Raw genomic sequence first — 23,870 nt, 5'->3', positions numbered from 1 at the left:
AGACTGACCCACAATCCTCTCATCTGTATTCTATATTTACTCAAAGCAGAGTGAAACTGGGCCAGGCTCCAGTTGGTCAATATGACTGTGTAGAACATACATAAGCAACTGGAGGCCCAGGGGCCGATTGGGCCGTCACTCTAATTTTTAGTGGCCCGTAAATTAAAAGCACAAAGTTACAAAATTACAGAAATATACACTAGACAACATAAATACACAAAATGCCTCCAAAAGGACACAAAACGAAAACAAAACATAAAACAGCAACACAAAATTAGAATAAAATGAAAACGAATACATAAAAAGTTTCTCCAAAATGACAACAAAAATTCACAAATTGACTCATAACACACAAAACGGCAACAGCAAAAGACAAAAAAGAGAAAAAATATGCAAAAGGAATTCAAAAACACACAAAGTGACTGTAAAAGCACATTTTTTTTGGATAACTTTGTTTTAAATGCGTTACCAGGCTGAAAACACACTCCAAAATGAACTCCACAGAGCTGGGAACCATCCACCTTCAGACTGACTGGTGTCACTGCTAACCGTCTCTCCACTGTGCTGCCTGTCCTTCACTTTTAAGTGCAGTGTGCTCGAAAGATGCCTGAGAAGATGCTGATCTAACAGGGTTATCCAAAACTGAGAGGGGGCTTCTCTGTTCGAGAGCCTGGCTTTCATTTTGCAGTTGCTCAACTACCCGACCAACCCACTCACAGCATGCTACAGTCCACTGGCCCCAAAGCTCAGAAAGCCACCATGAGGGGGTGGTTTACATGTGTGTGTGCAGGGCCTTGGAAGCAGAGTGTGGGAGCCTCCTGACAGCAACAGTGGCTGCTACCTTGGCAACCTAGGAGGGAAAGATATGTTGAATGAGTGAGTGGGAGAGGGATCCACTGTAGATGCGTGTGTGCGGGGGACGCCGCTCTGTTTGTGAATTCAGTTATTTAAATTGTCTGAATACATGCCACTTCATTTGCACTCACACTGTTTCAAATATCTAAAACACTGTTGTGTGTTTGTTTCCTTTCAAGAAGCATTTTATGTTTGGCCTGAAGTTCAGTCTTTGAGGAAAGTATAGTCTGATGACACAGCACCTTTCAGAGGGCTAGTCCATCAAAAGTACCTTAAGTTGCTGTCACAGCGAGGATGGGGTATGTCAGGAGATGTAGAAGATGGAAGTGACATATTTATTTTAACATCCTAAAAAGGATTTTTTCCCTACCTTTTCAGAATGTCTCTAAATGTATGTCTGACCAAACTGATTTGTTTCTGTGGTTTGAAAAAGGAGCAGATCCTCTCAAGGTGTGTTATCGTCAGAAGCTCAAAGGCACTGACGGCTCCCTCGTAGTGAAACTCCCCCACGCATTTCCAAATGCTTCTGTTCTTTTGAGTGACATTGAAACTCAACAGCTGTCGACACATAAGAGTATGGGAACAACTGGAAAGACATAAATGTAATCTAAATATTTAATAACATTTTTTGCTTTTAACATTTTTAGCATTTTTACAATGAACAGAGGACAAAAGGAAAGCTAGTATTAGGGAGTATTTAAAACCTGCTTAATGATGACATGCTGCCAGCAGTGCAGTGTTAATTTTGTTGACTAAAAGTTTCTGCCATAGTTTTTGTTGACTACATTTTTTTAAGTTAAAATATCAACACTAGAATTACTCTATTTTCCGGACTATTTAACGCTCTGCTGTATTGGCCACATTCCAATAATTTAGCAATTTTCCAAGAAAAATTCACATAAAGGTCGCTCCGTGACATAGGCCACACCCTATTGGCTGACGAGGGTGCTCTTCTAACGACTCAGCCAATCAGAACGGGAAGGTAGGCGGGCTGCTTTTCTTTCGCTGAGGTTTTCGTGTAATTTCAGGTATTATGATCAGTTTCAACAGACACATTTCCATCTCCACGTGAAGTTCTCGCCTCACTGCCCTGTGTCTACATATCGGTACATTTACAGCTTTTTATGGTCACTTTTTACTGGATCAAGGCTGATATATCGCTCCCTCCGCTCCCGTGCACCATCACCAGCGATCATGTTCAGTCAGAGTCCGCATCCAGACACGATCGCTTCTGAACAAACGCAGTGTGGTTATTTGGAAACTTAATGCTCTTTATTGTTTCATTTTATCATAAACAAGTTGATTTTTACTTTATCCGGAGTGTTCCAGCGCTCTCTCTCTCTCTCTCTCTTTCCCTCTGTGTGTGTGTGCGTGACGTCAGCCTCAGAGTCCAGTGTGCGATCGCTCCTGATTTGACAACTTTATGCCATTTATTAACTGATTAAAAACTGGCTGACATCTTTAAAACCTTTTTGTACTTTTTTATACACTATTTGCACCGTAAATGCATACAAGCCAGCACCACTCCCCAAACTTCAATTTACTACTGGTATTTGATTTGTATTTAAACAATTAGCGATCTTATTTTATATATAAATGCAAATATATGAATATAAACAAATATTCATCAGATGTATGACTTCTGCTGTCACTCGTCCTCACGCAATTTTCCTCCACGATCAGACACTGTCCTGCATGTGGACCATGACGCCTCCGTCCTGAGTTATTAAAGCTGTGTGACTTTTCACTTTAGCACATTATCCGAAGCTGGTTTCTGAACGTTCAGTTCACCGTGATGTTCAGTGACTTTTACAGTTCATTCGTTCTGCAGCAGGGGTGACACACCTGTTTTCACTGGACACATGTGACTGACTGAAAAATCCAGACATACCGTAAAGCGCACCGTCACATTGACCGCACCCTCAATTTTAAAGAACAAAAAATAGCGTCACATGCATTTAAAAAAATACATGTGAACAATATCAATCTAATAAAAATGGCACTATAATATTCACATGGGACGGAGTATCTTTTTTTGGAAACTATCCAATCAAAGCTACTTTTGTTGCTTGTCGAAAAAGCCAGTAAGTGATCCAATAGGAAGTAAACTGACTTGTTTGTGCACTCAAAGACGGTTCATGTGGTCTTACGCATCGATCACATGAAATCTGTCTGTGTGCTTACAAACATTAATACCATCCCATATCAGGTTAATAAATGGTAATTTATTTATTTATTTTTTTAATGCATAAACTCTTGTGCAATATGTTTTAGTCAGCTATATCCGTAACTGATTTAGTCGATTAAAATCTTAATGTCATTTAGCTGACTAAAACTAGACAATTACTCAAATAGTCCTGATGATGCATTTTAGTCAAAACTCAATGACTAAAACTTGATCAAAATGAATACTGCAGCAGTCACAATGAGGTTTTTTGGTTATTAGCACTAGCATTTCGTTGTGGATGTCTTACAGTTGTGTGTTTTATTTCAGAGCTACTACTTTAGATCAAAGAGTCTATGGAACATTATGTGAGACTCGCCTGATGATTACTGAAGATGGCTATGCTTTCATGTTTGCAGTCTCGGGCTCTTAGAACGATAATACAACAAAAGGCACACAGTAATGGCAGGCAGTATACATAGAAGTCTCTTCTATGGATTCATATTCTTGTCGTCTCTCTCTGGGTCCAATAAGAAAGTTTAAATAGAGGTGAATTTTGCATTGTTTATTTTTTGTGTTGATTCTGTTTTCATAAATGGAATATTAGTGTAGAGTCCCACGTGTTTGTATGTATATGTTGTGCATGATGAAATCACATGGCAGCAGGCTGCGCTTATTTTCTCATCCCACACATTGAGTTACCTGCTGCTGCTCAGGAAACAAATAAAGGCTTAGTCATAACTCCACACCAATACACTAAAGAGCACCGCTCCAAAAATAGCTGTGATTTTTAGTTTACCACTGAAAAAAAAATGCTCACCTCTCCGTACAATTTGTGTCAACATTTACAAAGTGTCTGTCAAAAGATGAGGTACGTTCAAATTAGACCCCCCCCCATTCCTAACTCCCACCTCCCATGTGGTTATTATGTTATTCAACGCTGGCAGGTGACATTATGTGATAAAGCATCACAGCGTAGAGTGAATTCAGTGTGGAATTTTCATGGATACACATAGAAGTATATGCGCATGTATTTTAGGACTGACACACATAGATAGCAATGTATGCCCTTATTTCCTAAAAAAAAAAAAGAAAACAAGTTACCAATACTTGGATCCAAAGTACTTTACTAGCTAAAAAAGAAATTACTATAAAACTGACATTTCAAAACATTTTCTGTAAAAATAGGTACCCCCCCCTCCCTTGCGGCCAATCCCAGTATCGGCCAGATACCAGTATCGGTATAGGTGCATCCTTAGTTTTCCTGGTTGTTTGTCAATCCCTTAAATAAAAGTCCTCAGGATTATCAAAAGAGAAAAGTCAAACAGGTAAATCACCACTGGGATATATCATTGGATGGCTGCTCTCTGGGACATTTGCAGTCTTGTAGGTTCTTTTCTTATTATTTCTGCCAAAGAGGTAATATTTTCACTGGCATTTTTTTTTGTTTATTAGCAGGATGACATCAAAAGTACAAGATTTTGACACATTTCTAACAAAAGATAGACCTTGATATTCCAAGGAAGATTCCATTAAATTTTGGAAGGCATCGGGATCAATTTAAGATTAATCAATTAATTATAATCTTTTTTAAAAAATGGGAGCTGCCCATACATTTGGACATACTGTATGGTTAATAACGAGGATATACATTTCTTCCAAGCTTTTAAAGTGCGAATGATCATGGTACCATGATCAGGATCACTGAACAGGTGCTAAGAAAGAACATGCAAACTGTAAAGAAAGGCCGAAGAAAAAAGGGATTTTGTTTTCGGTCCCTTTTTCAATGGTTGACAAGTTGCATAGTCCACTACGCTGCTGTATCTTTGTTTTTGAAAAAGGGCTGTTCATAACATGAATTAAATGTGTGCAACGGTACCAAGTTTTTACATCAAACATACCTGAAGATCTGTTAGCTAATAGTACTTTTTTTTCACTGGCTCACAAGCCAAGAGTGATGGAAAATGTGTTATTATTCACCAGAATAATTTATGAGTAAATACTAAAGTCATCATTGCCAAAGGCGTAAATGCACACTGCCCACTTTGGAGACACGTCTGAAGATCCTGCAGCAGGTGTTTATTAGACTCAGAGGAAATACTCCTACAAACAGCTTGAGGCAACAAACACAAGTTTGGCTTCTGATAAGAATTTTTGTTCGTAACAAGCTGAGGGTGAGGAAGTTGTGAGCAGATGTGCTCTGGACTTTGTTATTAATGATAACTAAGTGTGATTGATAGTCATTGTCTTAAAAGTTCAATGTTCATTTACGCACGAGCACACCGACTTTAAGAATCCAAACTTGAAGAAACACATGCTGGGGTTTTGGTTGGAATTTTGACAATACAAACATAATGTTGGTAAAGAGTCCAAAGACACAACAACAAGCCCTGGGATGGAATGGGATTCAAACCTCTAACATTCCAGCTTTGGTACTACAGGTGTCTTTCCTGATCCAAAGCCAACCTTAAAAATGCCTTAATCTTTAATATTTTAGAAAGGACATTTTACGTTGGTGCTACTGACCAATAAAACCTTTTCTAAACAGGTTCACAGGAATTCATTCTGTATCAATGCAAGGATAAAGTGATGAGCAGCAAGAATCATGCAATCTCTAGAAATAATTTCTGGGTGATTGCAGAACTGACAGACCTGAGGAAGGGATTAGTTTCTTATGATGGCATCATCGGCGTAAATTCAGTAGTTTGGCCTTGTGTTCAACATGGACACTAAAGTATCCATGTGGTGTCAATGTGTGGATCTAAGAAGATGTAATCAAGCAGCGTTCACTGATAATTCTGCTGATAAATATAATCATAAAGTACAATTGCTAACAACTGCTTACAACATTAGCTTTGCAAATGTCTTTATAGAATATCTCAATAGAGGGTTTTTTTTTTGTGTTTTCTGAGCTGTTGTTGTTTAAACTGTGCAGACCCACTTCCTTACACAACAAAGACTAACACTCCTACTGGCGAGCCACCAACTACAGCTCACAGTCCTGCTGTGAGGACATACTTTGTTGTTTGTGTAAGTCTTTTTGATTGAGTTATTATGTGCATGCCTCTGTACATCTGCCAGCTTAGTGCGTTGGCGTTGTGTCCAAGCAGTCTGCTGGTGGCTCCCTGCTGTTAGCTACTCCACAGCGAGCTGGGAATAGTGGGTGGAATCCCCTCCTGGAGCTTCAACTCATGCTGTAGCCAGATGTCTTCCTCTGTCTACCCTCAGCGACTCACTCACCTGGGAAACAATTCCAGCCCGGAAGCTTCACTTCCACCTTCCTCGGAGGCTCTTAGTGTAGCCAAAGAGGAAGTGAAGATGAGAATTGGAGTGAGAAGCTTTACCAGTGCCAGGCAACATAGGCCCAAATGTTAGTTACATTTATTAGCTGCTGAATACCACAAACCTCTCAGCTGTGATCACGGAAAATACAGCAATATGTTTTCTGTATGACTGTTATTTACAGCTATGCCCACATATGTTCAGAGGTGTAAAGAGTACTGATATATCATACTCGAGTAGAAGTACGGTTACTTGATAGAAATTGTACTCAAGTACAAGTAAGTCATACATAAAATACTCAAGTACAAGTATAAAGTGGCTCAATTAAATAGTACTTAAAGCTGATATCTGGAGTTTCTGAGAAATCTATGTTTATGTATGATTCTTTATTATTCTAGTATTTTACTACATACCTGTCAAGTATCCCGTATTGGCCGGGAAACTCCCGTATTTTACTCCTCTTTTCCGCCATCTTCTCGTATTAGTATTTTCTCGTAAATATCCCGTATTTTATTGTAATAATAATTCAAACATGCCTTACTAAACTGAACGCCGTCACAAGCCTCGCGAGAACTGCCACCTGAAATGGCCTGGGTGGTAGTTCCCGCGGTATTAGTGACGACAGCGGCAACAAACCCGGAAACAACTCGAAACAGACGAATGAATGAAGACGTTCTGGCGAAAAAAACAAAGAACTGGTGTAAATACGTTATAAAATGAGACAGAGTTAATCTTCCTAAAGAGCAGCAGGATGGGACACAGTTACACGTTCTGTTAGATTAATAACTGAGATTTTAACATCTACCACGGGGGAAGGAACCACGTAAGTCACCATGAGAAATCAGCCAATCACAAGCGCCACAAATATATACTGCTTTCAAAAAAGTGTTAAAGAATTTAATGTCTCCAACAAATGTGTCTAATAAGTCATTACCAGAGAACCACATGAGTGAGCATGAGAAATTAAAAGAAAATATGTAATGAAAATAAAATGTTAATGTCTAACTTAAAGACAAGCAAAGTGAAATTAACAGTAAATGTGTTAACTTGTTTATTAACTGTAAGTATATTAAATAAACACATTTGTATCAAAATACTAGTTTTAGGAGTCGCTGCTTTTACTTCTCAGAGTGCACATATTGTGCAACTGTTTGTTAATAAATGTCCCTGTGTGACATTTTGCATCAGCAAATTTAACCCAGAATTGTCTTTCTGGTCAGACCTTATTTGATAAAATTATCAAGATTTATATCATATTTCACCATTTTGAGAAAATATATTGAGATATGAGTTTTGTCCATATTGCCCAGCCCTAGTAGGAATGTTCACAGCATTTCAATGTTAATAAAGGTCGACCTACCAGATTCTAATCACATAATTGTATTTAGTAAGTGGTCGATAAGTGGGTATTTTAGATTTCACCTATATTAAAATATAAGGAATACTGGAGCTTGGTTGGGCGGGTGGGACGGCTTGTAGTGGGCGCCAGAAAATTTCCCTTATTTTCAAATCCAAAGCTTGACAGTTATGTTTTACTATGGTCTACTGCCAGTGGTCATTCATATACATTAATGTATACAAGTCCCTCCTTCGTACTATACATATGGAATACAAATGGAAACGATTGCCGAGTGCACCCAACCAATAGGCTTCGACTTGCTGTTTTTGAGACTGTCGAAGCTTTTCTGCATGCTCATCGCGGAACATAACAAGGTCGCATCGGGTCGCGTATATGGGTCGGGTAAGAGCCAAAATCATATTTAGCTGTTTGCTGTTGTAACGTGCGGCTTTGTTTCCGTGCACAGTTCCACATTCACTTTGATTGACAGTCTCAAAAACATAAAGACGAAGCCTATTGGCTGGGTGCACTCGGCGATTGTTTCCATTTGTATAGGGGTCTATAGGATGAAGCAGGGACCTTTTTACATTAATGTATATGAGTGACCACCGGAAGTAGACCATAGTAAAAGACTAGTTAGGTATTTTTTTGCATTTCTAAAGAATTATACATAAACATAGATTTCTCAGGAACCCCGGATATCAGCTTTAAATACAATTAGAATAACTGATTTAGAAATATACTCAAGAAAGTACAAGTATCCATAAAAGCAATTCAATTACAGTAATGTGTGTACTTGTAATCCATTGCTTTTACCTCTGCATATGTGTATGTGTGTAACTCACAAACGTAAAATAAGCTGGGCCTATCATTTGGTCCCAACTTATTGAATACTGAGTTATGATGCACTATCCAGTCCCTCATTGGGATCCCTTTGCACTTCTTGGTGGTTTTCAAACTTCTCATGTCATGATACGATTGGGAGAAAGCAGAAAGAAGGAGCTAAAAAAAATAGAGGTATTGGTAGAGTAGTATCAAGAGTAGGATGTGTGCTGCACCTGAAACATTATTGCAACATTAGCAATAATTTTAAGCAGCGTGCTTTGTTAAAGTAATGAATCTCACCACATGTCCTCTGTTTCCTCATTAAGCGTGGTCTCTTTTGTGTGTTAACTTTAAACAATAAGCCACAAAAGTGAATTTACGACTTGCATTCAAACGGAGCACCTGATGTCAGCTGAGAGTCAGGGAAGAACAAAGGGAAGAGAGGATGGTTTGTTATAAATAGCAGAAGTCTCTCCAGGATGGCAGGTTTTTAATTAACAATAGAGTGTCTGATAATCCACAGTTAATCCAATGGAGAAGAGGAGAGAAGAAGGGGAAACATCGTCAGCTGTTTGATGTCAGGACTACAAGTCCCTGCTGGCTCTTCCACTACTTGCCTCTGTGCTGCGATATCCACAGCCGCAATGTATTTATTTTGTGAAACAGCCATGCCTCATATCTTGTGATTCACTTTGTCTCTGACTAACCGCTGTCTGTTCCCATTAGTGTAAAAATGTGCTCTGCGCTTTGTACTAGACTGGCTGGGATATTTTGTGCTCGTGTGTGGTGTCGTTGGAAGGAGAGGTTTTTTGTTTTCAACTAACCGACTAAAGGCCACAATGGCATGATGCGTCTACTCTTAGTCCTAAAACTGTGGAAAGGCTCAGTCTGTTGGGGAAACACTGGGAGTTACTAACTTAAACACTAAGTGGAGGAAGTGGGGAAATTCATTTATTTTCTGCCAAGACGAGCAAATATTTGGTCTATATTTACTTGGATAATATTTTATACTACAGCTAAGTTGTACCCTCTGGTTAACACTTTTATCTTAAGTTCTTTGAAATACCTGTATCGGGGTGAAAGTGCTTAAACTCCAAAATTTTGAAACACCAAAGTTAATACAACTTAAAAGATGTGTATAAAGACTACTCATAATACTAAGAAGCTTTGATTTTTTTTAACATGTATTTTATTTGTTTATTTAAAGCCACACCGTGGAGTTTTTGACCTAAAGAGTTGACCCATATGAGTTATTTTAAATGATTCTTCAGGCCAATATACAGCGTTTGACAGTATCAATGCACAGAGCGGGGCTTCCCTCTTGAAATACCGACTATGTAAGTTTGGAGGAGACGACCGTCGTTGACCAGGTCATGGGACCTAGAAAATACCTGGAGAAGTTTCACTTCACGGCAGTCACGTGACCACAGGCTCGGATATATATAGTTCCCACATGACGTCATAACATACGGGCATTTCCCGACCCGGCGCCATTGCTGTGGGCAGCTGAAACGAGTTAGCTTCTGTTTACAGCCAAAAGAGCACAATATGGTAGTTTCGTGTTGGGTTGATGGTGCAGTAGCCATCGCGATAGTTGAGTTAAATGACAAGTGGCTATTTTAGATTTCTTGTACACCTATATTAAAATATAAGGAATACTGGAGCTTGTTTGAGCGGGTGGGACGGCTCGTAGCGGGCGCCAGAAAATTTCCCTTATTTTCAAATCCAAAGCTTGGCAGGTATGATTTACATAGCGCTACAAAAACCATTATTCATTCACACCAGTCACTCACATCTGTCATACCAGTGGTGGTAAGCTACAATGTAGCTACAGCTGCCCTGAGGCATACTGATGAAAGCGTGGCTGCCATTTTGCACCTACGGCCCCTCTGACCACCACCGACATTCATGCACAATTCAAACCCATTCATACGAGGCAATGTGGCTAAAGTGCCTTGCCCAAGGACACAATGACTTGGACAGTGCAGGATTCGAACCCCCAACCCTTCGGTTTCTGGATGACCCACTCTAATACTATTTAATGTGTTCAGAAGAAAATTTGCTTTACACGGACTTTAAATAAAATATTGGGAAAATAAATATAAATATATAATATTCTAATACTACTCAGCACACTATATACATTATCATAACCGGCAATATAAAAATATAAACTGACCTGTTGGTGAGATATGGCACAGATAGTAGATTGCTCTAGGTTTTGTGATCGCTTTCACACAATGCATTTGTGTTCACGGGGAGGATGGGTGGTCTTTTCATGATGAAGATATGTTCATTTTCATTGTCTAATATAAATGGTCTTACTTTTACAGCATCAAATGGAACTAAGTTTAATCATTTTCTTGGGGTTCCTTGTCAAAATTTTGAATAAAGGACAATGTAAAAAAAAAAAAAAAAGTGAATGAAGTGAAGAGTTGTAAACTTCTTTTTTTTTTCTGACATTTCAGGACAAAGTCTGGGCTACGGTTTCGTCAACTACATTGATCCAAAAGATGCAGAGAAAGCCATCAACACATTAAATGGACTCAGACTTCAGACCAAAACAATCAAGGTAAAGGACACCACTCACTGCTTCACGGTCCTTCACTAAAAACTCTTTATCGAGAAGTGTAGAAGATAAAAATTCTCATTTCTAATAATTTGTTGTTGAAAGTTTTAAAGGTCATGTTAAATTTAAACTAAAAGTCAGCTTACTATGCCTTTTTCAGCTTTGTGGATTGTGATAGTGTTAGTGACTCAGATACAGTTTGAGATGAGAATACCACTGCGAACATTAGAAGCAATCAGGCATATTCAAAAGCCCCCGACGAAAGACGATGTGCTAATTACTTCCAAATGCCAAATTGTAAAGGTGAAATTATATACTGTAGATATCGCTGAAGAAAAAAGGAAATAAATCATCAATCAACACATTTTCCCCAAATAATAGGGAGCTGTGATAGTGTTTAAATGGCTAATGACTAATATGCAGGCTTGGTTGTGGATGTCACAAAGGTACAATAGATTAATCAGATACGCTGCTGCAGAGGACGAAAAATCAAACCTCACCATTCCTTGTTTTGGTTTATATTTTACAACACACCAATTTCCCCTGCAGGTCTATTTCCTCCTTTCCATCATCTTCCCTTCACTGCTGAAATGTTGTTGCCTGTAAAACGGGCAGTAATCTGTTGCTGTACAGTAATCCCTGGGTTCTCGCTTTCCGTCATTGGATCTAATCTGATATAATCTATCCTAATGTAATCTAATAGGATGGGATTAGCTCGTTTGCAAATGAGGATTCTCATAGAATATCCCTGACTTCTGTCAACAGCATTCCCATCTGGTCTGGTACAGTACCCCACCACACCTAACCAAACTAGGATTATGGTAATGAGAGGTGTGTAAGCAGTTGGGACTTCAATATATCAAATTCACTACACAAATCAGCTTCACACTAGGACTATTCTTGAATTTTAAAAGAATATCTTCAGCCCTGTAGATAAGTAACACACACAAGGAGTCATTTATAGCTGTAGCAGCAACACAAGGTTAAGGTATTGTTTAATTGAAACTATCTTTGTAAGGATTCTACGCTGCTTACAGGTAAACTTAGGGATACAATACGGACAACTATTGCATTGTTCTTCTAACCCGCCTAAGGACGCTATAATACCAATGTATTTGTACAATAAACAGATCACATTATGAGCTGATGATAATTTCAATTTTATTTTATACTGTGGCAGCTTTACTTTTCTGTTACGAAACAAGTTGTCAAGAGTTTTGTGAATTATTAAATTGTATGATCACACTTCATTTGAAGTTTTATACATAAGGCTGACATTGTGCTGTCATTATCTGTCATTAGCATGAATAAGGTTTCATGAAGGCTGTCATTAAGTGTTGTTTGCTAAAATATGAAACCTTTGGAGCTATGTTGGCCTTTTTAGGTGTTGATATCTAGTGGGGTTAGGTAGGGTTAGGGCAGGGGTCTGCCACCTGCAGCTCTGGAGCCTAATGTGGCTCCTTGACTCTTATGCAATGTCTCTTCAAATAAAAACTATTGAAATAGTTTTTTTTATTTTATTTTTTTTTTTTTTTATACAGAGGCTATTAATGATTAATGACAAATAAAATCAAGATATAACAGATTGTTAACCTAAAATAAATCACGTTTTGCAATGACTCAGCACCTTCCTTCTTCACCTCCTGCAACATCTACAGATGATTAACTTTCCTGCATCTGTGGCTAACCTTAAGTTATAAATCCCTGGTAAGATAACTAAACCAACAAAAACACTATTCTGGAAGAAAATAGATTTTAATTGTGTGGCAACAGATTAATTTAACCACCGATGTGCTGGTTAAATATGCATACTTTATGTGTGGCAAGAAATGAGCAATTAGCATGTGTTGACCACATGATCATGTGTTAGCAAATTCAAGTTACTTTTTGTAGTCTTTCAAATACATTAACTAAAAAAAAAAAAATCTTCTTTATATAGCATTGTGTTCATGTAAACTGAGATGCCTAAGAATTTGAAGATGCAAGATACTGTTTAATTTTTCTATTTCAATTTATTTTATTTTATTTAAAACAGTTTTTAAGTTGCCATTTACATGATCAATAAAAATCAAGTCAAATTAAATCAAACATTATTCTATATCATTTTAAATATGTAGAATTTCGGGAGGACTTTAATCCAGGTGAGATGAGGCAAAATGGCTCCTTTGAGAGTAAAGGTTGCAGACCCCTGGGTTACGGTTAGGGTAACAAACGACAATTAATGACAGCCTTCATGACACCATATTAATGCTAATGACAGGTGTAATGTCATAATAATGATGACGTAATGTCAGCCTTACGTAATTAATTATGTTCCAATTATGCTTCCATGGAAGGCGTTTTTCTGAATGCAGATCCTCTAATAGCTATAATTCAAGCATTTACGCCAACATTTATAAAAACAGTGGATGACCACTTTGAATTAAATGCCAAAAATGACATTATATAAAAGGTTTTTATTGAAGCAAGACTTGGCATGACCCTGAACTCTAAAGGTAGCTTCAGTTTAGAGATAATGTTCTTGAAAGAAATGTACTGTACTCCTCTGTTTCAGGCCCAAGGAGCTCGCACAAACACACACAGGCAAACACAAGCCAAGTTGAAGGTTGTTTGTGTTGTAAAATGTTTATGGTTTTTACAGTTTCTGGCAGAGTGAGTTCATTGATTGTCACCCTCACACTCTAATGACACGAGCAATAGCCTGCAGTTGTTTCTGAGATATTGACCGTTTGCACAATGACAGGAGAAAACTCTGCATTTCTGGTGCTGTCCCTCTTTCACACTCCATTTCCCCCCTCCGACGACCCCTCTTGCCTCCTATTCTGTCTCCAACAACACCCAGCACACCCCGAAGGTAACAAGGTGAATTAAAAGGCAGCGTGGTAGTCCTGAAATTAAATTTGTCGCTCCCTCATGTCACACCCTTCCCACTCTCTGCCACCACAGCAGTGAGGAAACACTTGGCCCAGAGATTTGCATGCTCTCAGGCAATTTGTCTCTCTGAAGTCTCTTTGTTGGTTTTGCTGCTGCAGTTTCTTCCACCATGAAACCGCCGATTTTTTTTTTTTTTTTGTGGTACGTCCGATGCAGTTTCCCCACTGAGGTGTTAGGGGAAGCAGTGTGCCAAAGGTGAAAGCAGCTCACAATGACACAGGGGCAAGATTATCTGAGACATATTTATGCAGCTTGATGCTTGTGATCGTTTTAATCTTCATACTTAGTTTTTCCAACTTTTCTCTCTCTCGTTCACACACACACACACATGCACTCAACTGTTTCACACATGCACCGCACCAAACACTTGTACGCAATACTGCTCACAGCTTGAGGAGGTGTTGATGGATTAGACATCTGGAGTTGGCTGACAAGGGGAGAAAATGAGGGAGAGCAGCACGGGGATAAAAAGAGGAGCAAAAAAAGAAGGCACACTGGAAGAGAGAGCGGTTTAGTGAGGCAGCTCGCAGGAAGGAAGCAGACAGAAGAAATCCAGGCTGCACAAATGAAGAGAGATGCAGAAAGGGAAGTGGGAGACAGCGATGCCGAGCAGAGAGGCTAAAGAGGAAGATATGTGAAAGAAAGGAGACACAAGAACAGCCAGCTGTTCCCAATCCTACCCTCTCTTACTGTTAGAAGCTCAACACATTTCCAGGCTGTTGCTAAGGGACATGTCCACCATCTTTGCCTGAATTTAACCCTATTTGATGGCTCATGTCCCCACATGTCAGTAGTAATGAAAGTGCAGCAAAGAAAGCTGCTTCAATCTGCAGCAGTGGTAACAAAATCCAAACCAATTTGGCCTGCACCAAATTGTAAATGCTAAAACGCTAAAAGCAAACCAAATCCTACTTTTTTTTATCTTGTTCTTATTCCCCCTTAACCCTCTTTTCTCCCTGAGTTGTGTTTTTTTTTTTTTTTTAACTTGCTTTTTCATTGTTTAATCATCTATAAACATACATATACAAACAATCAAATGAACTGTTCTGGACAAAAATATAACAATACAGTTAGATGTTCAAGATGGGGTTCCAGTAGTGCCTCCATGAAGGATTTTGTTGGAGGCAGTCCATTTATTCCACCTGTGGCTAAATACGTTGTTGTAATCTTACAGTATATGTAAGTTTTTTTCATACCATAGATGTTTTCAACAATTTCCCACCATTGTCCCAGGGTGGGAGGTTCCTCTTTGTACCATCTTCTGGTGATTGTCTTTTTTGTTGCTGCAAGCAATATCTTGACCAAGTGTACATCTTGTCTTTGAATATTTACACTATTCAGGTTTCCTATTTTTCTCCAGTTCTTTATGTTTATATTGTGTTTTTCCTATTGTCAAATTTTCTTTCTTTTTTCTTTTTCTTTTAAAGAAAAAAGATGCATATTTCCCACAATATTTGTCTTGTCAGGACATCTTTGGCCATCCTTGAAAACAACATTAAACTTAATGTTCAGAATATTAGTTTCCCTTCACTGAGTAACATTATAGCAGAACCATTTTGACTCAACCAAATTCTTTCTTATTTTCCTCCAGGTGTCATACGCTCGACCCAGTTCAGCCTCCATCCGTGACGCCAACCTGTACGTGAGCGGCCTACCCAAGACCATGACCCAGAAGGAACTGGAGCAGCTCTTCTCCCAGTACGGACGTATTATCACCTCCCGCATCCTGGTCGACCAGGTCACAGGTATCCATGGGGCAGCACTTCTTCTTGATTTCCATTTTTTACAAGTGAAACGCACGATAAGACAAGTTGACACTAGCGTGAGCCATTTGATTACATTTTTTGTTGTTTACGTGGGTGATATGATACCAGCCAATGGTATCTTAAGATGGTTGTGATAGTTAATAAGGGTTTTCAATCTACCAGCAGTTTAAAAAAAAGTAATAAACACCCTCGCAAAAGCATCAAAAATAAGGATTAAAGTTTTTTCCACCAGTAAATAAAATACCAAACCAACACAGACATAATATATAGGAGATATAGCTGAGGATACGTTAAACTTTGTTGAGTTTTTGTGCAGGAGGAATCTAGATGTCATACACTTGTGTGCAGTTCAACAAAATCATTAAACACTTGCAAAGGAATGGTGATTAAAAAAAAAAAAAAAAAAATGACCTGAAATAATCATACAAATAGTTGCGTGAGGAGCATTTTTAAATCATTTAGATTCTGTCGATCGATACTGTTGATTGATTGCATGCAAACTTGTGTTATGTCTTTAAAAATGATATGCTAAGTCAGTCAGTTTACTTAAATATAAGTCATTTACAACCTTAATTTGAGCCACAGACTAATGAAATGTGATGATGACTACATGCACGTCATCAGAGTCTTTCTATGCATGCTCAATTACCCATTTCACTACGTCTAAAACACAGAGATGAATCACACCAGTCTGTTGTAATGCAGATGAAACCCCTGCAGCATGTCTCTTAGATCCATTTCAGAGGTTGTGTGAGTACCCATGAGCTCCAACCCATTCCAGTGCTGTGTGAAATGTGTACTGATGAAGCAGAAAGAGAGCAGTATGCTGTAAGCCACACTCATTTGCCTAAGCAGAATAAATCACTTCTGGCAGTGAAGTGCATGTCTGTCTGTGCAGACAGAAGCAGAGAGAATGAGGATGATGAGGAGAGAACAAACAAGAACAGATAAGTGGAAAGAGAAGAGGAAGGAGAAAATGCTGAGAGTAGGTTAAGGTGGAAAGAACAGCCCGTACACATACAGTCATAGAGGAAAGGAACGTCTTCTGTTGATGTGTTTTGACCGACAGATCTGTCATTGTTAGTGCGCAGCTTAAACCAAATGGACTGCCAGCAGGTCAGCAAAACACACAGCATGGAATGATGTGTTCAACCACAGCCATGTTCCACTATCAGGCCGCGTGACATTAATAAGACGATGCTGAAAACAGGCAGTTCTAGTTATGAAGAAAAACTGGTCCAATGCTCCCGTCGGAGGAGGCCTTTAGAAGTGCTTCAGTCATTTATTGTAGTCACTCCTGAAAGGCTGTGGATCATTTAGTGCTCTGCATGTCCTGACCAAAATGATGCAATACTTCATTTACACAACTGTGATAAAACAGGAACAAATTATATTGAAGAAAAATGTCATGAGAAGAAAACAGGCCAAAAGCAAGTTCAGTCATTTTAAATAGACCATGTTTGCCAGTAAAACCTTCCCAGAACAATAAAACACATTTTTTTTATTCAATTAGTAGTATTGTTATAACAGGTCGATACAATTTATAATTAATATTAATAAATATTAATAATTAATAAGATTAATTATTAATTGTCTAGACCTGTTCATTTTATTAAGCGTCCTCAAACCGAGCAATACTTCTTATACTTTCCAGAGATTTTCCTCAGAGGAGCTAACAAGTTAACGTTAGTCCGACAGCAACATCACAGTAATATAGTAATATGCTTTTAACAAAGCATATTACTTCTCTCAATGTGCACACACCTTAGCAGCAGCAGCAACAACACAGTGTCACTTACAGCAGCTCACATGGAGGCTGCTGTGCGCTGCGCACACATAATAACACATGCACCACAGAGTTTTCGTGTAACAATTACAAATCAAACCAAGTCACCAATTCCATCTTCTCCTCCTCCAGACCATACACTGTAAAAAAGGCGGCGCTCTAGCTTCGGGAAAGGGGTGGGGCCTGTGAGCAACAGCTGCCAGACAGTCCATCAAACACAATCCTGGCTCTGATTCGTTCTTTTTGCTCGGTCGTGGTGCATTCTGGCAATCTGCCAAAGGCTGCAGGAGCAGCAGGGGCCTCAATTTTTTTCTTGCAAACTACTAGTTCGATGTAAAGCTGTCCTTACATAGTGACAGCTTTAGCAAATATGACAAAAAGTCACTTTTATGAGAGTTGCAGACTGCACCTTTAAGCGGCCTCAAACCGAACAAGTATCAATAGAAACTGTTTCTATCTTAATGTATTAATACATTAACTAATGTCAGATTTTGCTCAGCAGACACTGGGAGTTATCATTAGGGATATTTTGGAAAGTAGGCACTGATGTAAACATTTTACTGATGCTCACAGCCCATCCTTTCTCCATCTGAGAGAAGGAATGAGTTTTTAGACAAAAAAATGGTGGTAAAGGCAAAAAATTAAACAAATTAAAAAAAGTTTCTCATTCATCCAAAGTGTCCCAACCACAATACCTTCAACCCTAGCCCTGTGACATAGAGTCATAGCCTTTATCATTCACAATCCCAATTACACCACTGGTCAACTCAATGACAACTGAGATAACATTAGCATATAGAAGCATGCATTAGTCAATGATTGTCTGTTTGCTAAATCATTTACACTACTCATACACCTTTTGTGTATGAACCAACATTGGTAATGCTAAGTAGCTTGTATATGGAATAGAATAGAAATTATTGCCATATGTACAAGTTAAAAAGAACAGGTACAATGGAATTCTTGGGCATGTCCCAAAGTCAGATTGAAAAAATCCCCTACATGTACATGTTTATTTGAAACCCACTAGTTTTTCACGAACCTCCTGTGCCCTAAAAGGTTTGTACATAACCAGTGAAGAAATACAGAAACATACAGCACACCTGTGATTAACTCATTGAATGCCAAAGACGTCTAAAGTCTTTTGTGTTTTTTGGCTGAGGTTGCTAGGAGACAGTGTGACAAAGGTCTCCCGTGAATATCAAGCTTGTACAATGCAATGATGTAGTGACCAACTGGTGACATGTAGGTGGCAGCATTGCACCTTTGGATGAGAGATCACCCGTGATGGGCAGAGCTCAGAGGGAGAGGAAAGGAGTTTATGAGACAGAAAATGGCGCTACGAGAGTTGATGCTGAACTAAATGGACTATTGAGTGTCGAAATTTTGAGAGAAAACAATCCAAAAAACGGGGCAAGCGGTAACATTTGACATGTCCGGGGGAAGGAGGAAGTTGCGTGTGGGGAGAATGACGGGGGAGAGACATGGAGGAACGCCAAAATGTTGTTTTTGTAGTTTTATAGAATGAAACCAATGTTGAGGTGTCCATAAAGCAAAAAAAAAATCATCAAAAAACGCCCAGCAATATGGGGTTGGCTGCTCTGAAAATGGCTGTCAGTGAAGGAGTTACCTAGAAGCACGCGTCACATCGTAAATTGCTGATACTTAGCGCTGAGTTGGTTAAGCTAACATGGATTTGCACTCGAACTAAACTTATTTTTAGTTTGTAAAAAAAAAAAAACTTAGTAAAAGTTTGCTACATAAAAACGTAATTTACTAGTGAAGTAGTAAACAAAGCAGTAGCTTGAGAAATGTACATTAAACAACTTATAATTATTACATTGTATGCAAATACACACATAAATAGATAATGCTGCAATGATGTTCTGCAAGGTAAACCCCGAGGCTTAGGAATTAGCAGGAGAGCTGCTAATGATTAATTAGCTTTTAGAGTTGCCAGTGATTAAAAATATGGAGGACTTTAGAAGCACCTTGAGAGTAGCACTCTGGTGCCATTGATTCCTCTTTGTCTTCTCACTGCCACTGTACACAGTGAAATAGGCCAGACATGGAGACACCCGCCCACACACGCACACACACTGCCATTAGGAAGGAAATGGGCTGCAAATTAAAAGTCTGCTGTATGTAAATGTAAGCACCGCAGAAGAGTAAGGAGGAGAGAGCTTTGAAAGAAGAGATGTGTTGGAAGTTTTTGTGGCCCAATTAATGATGCACGTTTACAACTTTTAGTTGCGATTGATTTTATTTATTTATTTATTTTATTTATTAAGTTTATTTCCGAGATGGTTGCATTCACAGAAGTTTTTTCATTTCTTTTTTTTGTTTGGTACATATCGAAAAAGGAGACGAGAGAAGCAGTTTGCTTATCTAGGTCCCATCCCCTGTTTAAAACACAGAAAATTTACATCAAAGCTTGATACACGTTTGTATCTTACTGTCTTTTTGGATTTCCAAAAAACTAAAAAATGTCATTCAGTTTGAAAATGACAAAAATATAAAAAAAAATTAAAATTAATAGCAAAAAAATATTGTGGTGGTTTCTTATCTTCCTGGGGTTCATTTAAAAAAAAAAAATATATATATATATATATATATACTGTATATATATATATATATATATATATATATATATATATATATATATATATATATATATATATATATATTCTAGTACATGTAAGAACAGAAAAAAATTAAAGGTAGTTAAAAATATACAGAAACATTACATAAAAAGGTACATCAAGAGACATTTTTTATTTCACTAACAAATACATTTAAAAAATACATGATATATATGTTAACATTGGTAAAAAAAAATATGATTTGAAAGCATTTTTAAATATACGTAAAGTTGAGATGTCTTTCAGGTCCCTAGGCAAATTGTTCCATAAGTGAAAAACTCTATAAAAAAAAGACAGACATTTGTAAATAGTTTGTATTAGGACAATATTATCATGTACAGAAGGAAATGCAATTTGATTTTTCTGATAACCAGAGGTCTCACACGTCTGCTACTTTTCATTGATGAGCACAACTCTCCCAGTGACAAAAATGAACAAAGAAATTAGCTTTGTTTTGTAAAACACTCCACTCTGTTACATACACGCACACCCACCCACACACTGCTATGTTGAAAACATGATTATAGACACACACACACATTCATTCATTTCATTTCATTTTTTATTAACTATAATAAATATGTTCCACCTAAAGCAGGAGAGATGCACAAGCAAAACAAGAGTGTTTCCTCACAAACTACTGCTGAAATGGTTTTGATGGTTCACTAAATTGGGAACATAAAATATGTTTTGGGGGAATTGTGTAACATTGCTGTTGGCATAAGTTGCAGCTGGAAGCAGCAAATACTAAATCCAATAAAACTACCAAATAGCTCAGAATGCGAACAGAACATTGACTTGACAAGGTTATCTCTCCATCTTTCCCTCAGCCTGCTGCTCTGTCTATTGATTCACTGTGAATGGATAAGCATATTTTATATCTTTATCAGGACAAGTAAAGCCAGATTCCTTCTTTTGCCTTTCCATCTAACCTTCAGATAAGACAATCAGGTCAGGATGTTGCTTAGTTAGCCCTAATTTCCAGCAGAAACAATATCAAAACCCGCTTTGGATTGATACTGGGCTATTCCTAGTTTTCCATTTGAAGACCTGAACACAAACTCAGATCAATGCTTACCTTATTAATGTGTGCAAATGCAATTGATTGACAGTAATGACCCCTACAAACATTCACCCTCATGTTACAGTAAGTCTGACTGTAAAAAGGCTGATGCCATGATCTCATCATCCAAGACAGAAGGTGACGACGGGTGTCATTCTACAAGCTGCAAGCTTTCAGCCCATCATACGACATCATGCTGGTGGTTGCCAGTATTACTAATTATTTTATTTTGCACACAAAATGATAAATGATCTGATATTGAGCTGCAGTTGAAGGAAAGGCAGAGCAGTTTCTGATCAAAGCAACACCGCATTAAGGATTGGATATCTCTGCTGATGTTCAGCATTCATGTCTGCCACTTCAGGGCAATTTCCTGCTGAGATTATGATTGGCCTTTGAGTTGGAAAAACATCTCAGATTAGCTTCATTAAGACAGCAGAATTTACTGTTCTAAAGAGCTTAAACCAGGAAGTGGCTCATACCAGTAGTGTCTACATCTATAAAGATCATATGACTAAATCATGCCACATTAGAAACTAACCTGTACTCTTTATGCCATGTCATTAACAATAAAATGGCATCGCTTGCCTTTGTTTTCTTAGTCCCACTGCAACAAAGACTTGTATTTTCCTAATTGCAAGTAATTCTTGATCATAAAATGATCATTACAATATTTTTTTTCTGAGTTTGTTGCCTTTGTTTCTGTGTTTAGTGCTAAAACAACAAATCTTTTAAAGATTAAGTTATGTTAAGTTTCTGCACCTGCAACACTTTTTTTATGCGCCAGTTTAGCAGTTTACACCAACACATTCTCACTCCCAACTCGTCACATATTGACATTTGGGAGGGTCCCTTTGGCGTCACATACTGACCCCTGCAAGGGTCGGCCTGTGGCAAATTGCCTTATTTCAAGATAAATTGTTTTTATTACATTTCTAATGAGAAATGTACCCATGACTTATGGTTAGGTAAAGGAATGTGTTTTCTCGATAAGACCCCCTGGGGGGATTCAGGGACCCCCCCAGTTGAATAGGGAATCAAAGGCAGGCACGGGCCGACTCTTGTTATTCATGTTCCTCTCTTCCTTGTGCTACCCATCAAAAAGATTTTGTGAGTTTGTATCAGTATAATGCGGTGTCAGTGCAGGGTTGTAAATATGGGACAAGGAACAGCGTGGGGGGGATGGTTGCACCCTCTCCATTCTGTGTCTGTTTGGACACCCTGTCGTCAATTCATGTGTCGTGTGGTGTGGTATGAGGGTTCACAAAACTGTTAGCCGAGGGACAGAAGCAGGAACCTGTCTGGGCTTCACCACAACTGGGTCTGTATGGACCTCGTCCCAGCTTCCAGCCTCCGCCCCATTACCTGTTATAAGGAATGGGGTGGAGGTGGAAGTGTTTTGGTCCATTCCTGCCTGATTTTTCTTGGTTAATTTTAATTTAGGTGTTGGGTTTTGTGTAAATTTAAGGTCCCTCAAACTAATTCTAGGATAAGGGTTAGGTTTCAGTTGCAGAATTCTCCAATTTTTGGTCATCAGGTTAGGGTTAGGGTCCTTTGAGTGGAGGCAGTAGAGGTTGAATTTAGGGCCAGTGGGTGGGGGCGGTAGCGGTTAGGTTTAGTATCAGGGCGACTACGAGCGTGGTTGTTGTCCCTGGGAGCGCTGCTCTCGGTGCTGCTTCCGTTACGGGTGCTTCTGACCTGGGGTCCAGTCCCTGCTGGCTCTGGGCCCACCGGCGGGCACCCGCCGGCTGCCCATTCGGCGCGGCTCTGACCGTCTTCTGGGCGTAGGCCTTGGCTCTTCTGCTGGGGTGTCGGGCGGGGGTTCTCTGGGCCCTCCCCTCGGGGGGTTGGGTGTTTGGGTGTGGGTGGGAGGATACTGGCGGGGGGCCTTGGGGTTGGGGGTTGGGGTCTTTGGCGGGATGCGCTGGGTGCTCGGCTGCTTGGAGCTTCCTCGGATGTGTGTGTGTGGGGGGCGGTGGCTGCCTCCTGGCCTGGGATCTTGGGGTGTCTGGGGGGCTACTCGGCCGTGGGGGGGTGGCCTGGGGCTCCCTGGCCCCCGCTCTTTCTGCTGGCCTGGCCGACCCGGGGAAGTTCCTGGGTTTGCGGTAGCGGTTTTTGCACATATACTGGTCTACGATGCACTGGCACGCCTTGGGATGTGGGATAAAACTCATACTGGGCTTAACTTTAGACACTTTAATCCCAAATACCTGGTTTAGGTACTACCATTCACTCATTGCCCCTGTCCACAGCCACTAACTTTATAGCTAAGCTTCACACTTGTCACTATACTGGCTTGATTACACAACATGTTAAGCACAATACGTTCTACAACTTCACATCTCACCCTCACTGTAAAATAATCTATTCTTCCCCACCCTTTCTAGTTCCTACCTTGAGACTCTCCTCCCTGCTCCCCCCCTCCACCTAGGTGTAACATTGCTCTCTCTTTTTATATCCTACCTATAATAAAATATTTCTTAAACTTCCTTAGGGAGGGCTGGTGATGGTCACAATTAATAACAAAACATGCATTGCTGTCTCATAATGATTGCACTTCTTGTAGTGTTGACCTTTGACAGCATGTGCAGACAAAGGAAAAAAAAAAGTTTTAGTTTAGGGTAGGGGTTAGGTTTAGGTTTTAG

At 39.2% G+C, this 23,870-nt stretch overlaps 1 protein-coding gene across 4 annotated transcripts in view; it reads left to right on the top strand.

Annotated features, from left to right (window-relative positions):
* The window catches only part of elavl4 (ELAV like neuron-specific RNA binding protein 4), a 106,876-nt gene that overhangs the window by 60,838 nt on the left and 22,168 nt on the right, over positions 1-23,870 (top strand). For all 4 annotated transcript variants that reach the window (XM_028443638.1, XM_028443641.1, XM_028443639.1 and 1 more), the window contains 2 exons: positions 10,934-11,037; positions 15,560-15,713. In XM_028443638.1, the coding sequence (XP_028299439.1) occupies positions 10,934-11,037; positions 15,560-15,713 (258 nt within the window). The remainder of the gene's footprint in view (positions 1-10,933; positions 11,038-15,559; positions 15,714-23,870) is intronic.

This window comes from Gouania willdenowi, chromosome 4, assembly GCF_900634775.1.
Source record: "Gouania willdenowi chromosome 4, fGouWil2.1, whole genome shotgun sequence".
Classification (NCBI taxonomy): Eukaryota; Metazoa; Chordata; class Actinopteri; order Blenniiformes; family Gobiesocidae; genus Gouania; species Gouania willdenowi.
The sequence above is the reverse complement of the archived record's forward strand: the minus strand, read 5'-3'. Positions and strand labels throughout refer to the sequence as shown.